The sequence below is a fragment of the Asparagus officinalis genome, chromosome 3 (assembly GCF_001876935.1).
Source record: "Asparagus officinalis chromosome 3, Aspof.V1, whole genome shotgun sequence".
Classification (NCBI taxonomy): domain Eukaryota; kingdom Viridiplantae; phylum Streptophyta; class Magnoliopsida; order Asparagales; family Asparagaceae; genus Asparagus; species Asparagus officinalis.
The window spans coordinates 21,432,088-21,436,120 of NC_033796.1; the positions used below are offsets into that span (position 1 = coordinate 21,432,088).

Here is a 4,033-nt window from a genome sequence, read left to right on the forward strand (position 1 = left end):
TGCATCGCACAGGGCTAAAACTAGTATAAATCTATTAGAGAGCGCTAATATGGAGTTTAAATTGGTGAAAGGAAGTGGGCAAAAGTATACGAACTGCCTTTCAATCGCTTTTACTAGCCTCTAATTTTCTTCACTTTTATTACTCAAGTGTTTTTCCATTTCATGACTATCTGAGTGCATATAAAAGAAGGAAAGGGATTTTTGAAGGAAGAATGCGGTTCAATATTACTTCAAAAGAGTTGATAGAAATGAAAAAAAAATTAATGAATTAAATTTATATGAGTCATCTAATTTTCAATTACATACTAAGCGCCGTAAATCGATTTACTTATTATTACAATCATCAGAAAGAAAAGTCTGCATTCTGAGCAATAAATAGGTTATTAAATAGTTTTCGAGATATTTATTTATGAGTTAATAAGATATCTGGAATAAGATATATTTATAATGTGTTCATTCATTTATTTAGGCAGGGAAGACATTCAAAACACATCTCGACTCTGTATTGATGTGGATTTATTACATGTCTCTTTTTCTATTAATGAAATGGAATGATAACTATTTACAATTTAGATTAATACTTGAGTTGTGATAGAAAATGTGCATAAAAAGATATAAGCTGCCTCTTCATGCAACGCAACTGAACTTTTGGCCATAGAATCACCCTGTAATCTTCTTTCTCCCTTTTATCTGAAATGCATTCTCCACTGAGTTCAATTTGATCGAAAGTTACTTCCTATTTTCGAAACGCACCTAAGACTTATTTTAATTATTACTTTCTTCACTCCAAAAGGTAACGAGCGTATTATTAATTATATACTTTTTTTTTGTTAGAGGGGTGAAAAGCCTTAACCTGAATCTAAAACTTTTTATAGCGCATTCTCAATCCGTACGGTTACCAGAGAGTATACTATTTCTAATGTCTTTTTTAATGAATATAACAGTATAGCATACGTACGTTAGGTGTTCGGTTAAGAGACGGACAATGCATATAGGTACTTTCAAGCTAAGCATTTCGGTGCTGCATGTAACATTGAAATAACGCAAAAAGAACATCATTTCTCCTTTGTCAAGAAGAGGAGATTATATTAGAATTATATATGCAAACAAAACCTTCAACGATAAGGGGCAAATACATAACTTCAATGACAACACAATGGTAATAGTCCCCCCCCCCCCCCCCCCACATAGCTCTCAAACCGGCTAAAATCTAAAATGAGAAGCCCTGTATTATCCTTTGGTCTCAATTATATCTATTAACCTGCTAAAACTCACTAAGACAACATCGATTGTAGCTGCTGAAGCCCTGAGAAACAATTAGATACGCAGCGACGAACACGTTCTTCTCACATTCTTGCCTTGGCGACCACCATCTCGCCACCTCCGTTCATGCGCAGACCAGCATCACCACCACTCCATGTTTCTTTAAACTGTTCCTCAGTAACCCCTGCATCAGTTCATAACAACGATTGACTGATCCAATTAACATATCAGCTTGTACAAAAATGATCCCGGGTAAAAGTTATGGACACTATTTAGTTTAAAAACGGTGAATCAAGGAGAAGGGTTATGCTGGTTACCGCATTTAAAGGAAAGAAAAAGTAAGTTGATTATCTTTGAACTCTTTTCCATGTCTGAGGAGAGTTTATCTTAAGACATATATATTACCTTAATTACTTTATAAATTTTGAGGTTGACAGATGTATTTGGCAAGTTGAGGAGGGATTAATTAGTTAATCCCTTCGCAAATAATATCTTAATATTTAATTGAATTTCTTTTAAAATATATACTATTTTTATAGGTTGTCTTAAAAAAAAATTGGTAGGAGAAATCTTGCCTTTGCCCATGGCAGCAGTTGAAGAAATCCCACCCTGCACAGTCTTTAGCACCCTATCATAATAATTAGCCCCAGACCACTTCTGATGAGCCAAAGTATCCACCCCATTGTTCCTCTCCTCTCTCTGAATCCTCTCAACATAAGCCAACACCCCTCTCTTCGCGTAGTCCCTCGCAAATGTATCCACCACCAAAGCATCAGCATGAAACCCAGCCAGCGTTATAAACTGCCAACAGAATCCGAGCTTCGCAATCCTTGGTATGAAATCACGCATCTCCTCGTCGCTCATTCCCGATGCATCCCAGTTGAACGATGGCGACAAGTTGTAGGCCAACATTATCTCGGGGTGCACAGACTTCACTCCTTCGGCAAATTTTGTGCATTCAACTAAGTCTGGGCTTGATGTTTCCATCCAGATTAAGTCAGCGTGATTTGCAAAGGCCCAGCCTCTGACAATCGCTGCCATCACTGAGCCTTGGAATCTGTAGAATCCTTCTCTGGTTCTAGGCAAGTCCCAGTCCCAGAATAAGTTGGTGAGGCCCAATTTTTTGGCGATTTCTCTTGCTTGTTCGTTTGACAGACATTTGTCGTAGCCTGAAACATTTGCCCAGTCGTTGAGTCGGCGCCTTTTGTCATCCTCGGTGATGTTGAGGCGATTGATTGCATCCTTGATGCAGTCGGAGAAGGATTTGACCTGTGCTGCAGCGAGCCATTGGTTCTCGATTGCTTGGAGCTCAGCGCCTGTTTTTCCCGCGGCCATGGCCTCAGCCAGGACCGTGGCTAGGCTACGTCCTTTAAGCGCAGGATTAGTCACGCCTGATACGGAAACATCAAGTTTGGAAGGATCAAATGATTAGCATTAGTAGTTATTTTTTTTTAAACTCTAAATACAATATTTGTCTTTCCAACTCATTGCAAAAGTATTAAATAAGGATACAATGTTCAAAAGATCTCAGATATTTCCTAACTTTCACTTAAAATTAGAAAACTATCCTGAAATGCTTTTATTAACAAAAGGGGAATTTTTTTTAAAAAAGACCGATTTTGCTAAATAATTAGCAAAATAGACCATTTTGCTAATTATTTAGCAAAATAGACCTCTTTTTGGTATGCTGGTCGAAAAGAGGACGATTTTAAAAAACAGACTGCTGAAAACATACGGGACTAGTAGTCCTACGGGAGTAGTAATCCTGTGTGTTTTCTGTGAGCACTAATCCCGATTAGTGCACTGAAAACATACGGAGCTACTAGTCCGGTATGTTTTCAGCAACCTATTTTTTATAATCGATTTTTTTTTACTTGTTGGCCAAAAGAGGTCTATTTTGCTAATTATTTAGCAAAATCGGTCTTTTTTAAAAAAATTCCCTTAACAACAATATGGCTGGAAAAATTATAACTAGTAACCCTCATTACTCATTCGCAATTTTGATGCGGTGTCATGTCTATAACATTAATAATACATTTGAAAGGTCTTAATACCCCAATTTATAACCTTCCAATTCAACAATTATCATCTAAATAAGGACAAAAATGACCAAAGAGATTACATGTTTATCATCTAATTGTACTAAGTTATTTTTTCAATATAAATGGTTCTAATTTATGACAAACCCTTCATAAAACTAGCGTTGTCCTCACCAAGTAAGAACTGATGGTCTCTGTGATCCACGTTGGTCTGAATCAAGTTCCGCAACCGCCATCCGTTCCTGGCCACAAGCACGGTCTCCACCCCAATCACATCAAAGTCCAACCTCGCCCCGCCACGAGCGATTAATATGCTCTCCAACGACACCACCCGCCATATGCCCACACTTCTTCGTCACCGACGACTGGTCCTCAATATGCACCCCGGCCGCCCCTCGCTCCACGAACAACTTACACAGCTTCACCGTCGCCGTGGCGCCCCCGAACCCCGTATCCCCGTCCGCAATAATCGGCTTCAGGTAATCCACGTACGGCGTCCTCGCCCGCTCCTCTCGCGCCATCGACATGCGAGCCTCCCGTTGCTTGCGGTCGTGGTATTGCTGGGCAAAGAAGAGGTGTTCGACCTTGTTGGGGACGGTGTCGTAGGGGTAGTCGGCGAGGTCGGGGCCGGGCTCGTTGGTGGAGGTGTGGGTGGAGGAGCATTGCCAGCCGGAGACGTAGATTGAGTCGAGGTGCTTGGCCATCATGGTGACTTGGACGGGGTCGAGGGC

At 40.1% G+C, this 4,033-nt stretch overlaps 1 protein-coding gene across 1 annotated transcript in view; it reads right to left on the bottom strand.

Moving 5' to 3' along the window:
* The window catches only part of LOC109833328 (isocitrate lyase), a 4,108-nt gene continuing 1,365 nt past the window's right edge, over window positions 1,291–4,033 (bottom strand). Inside the window, 4 exon segments of the mRNA XM_020400965.1 lie at window positions 1,291–1,447; window positions 1,839–2,654; window positions 3,477–3,603; window positions 3,605–4,033. The exon segment at window positions 3,605–4,033 is cut by the window's right edge and continues 87 nt beyond it. Coding sequence (XP_020256554.1) covers window positions 1,347–1,447; window positions 1,839–2,654; window positions 3,477–3,603; window positions 3,605–4,033 — 1,473 coding nt within the window. The 3' untranslated portion in view covers window positions 1,291–1,346.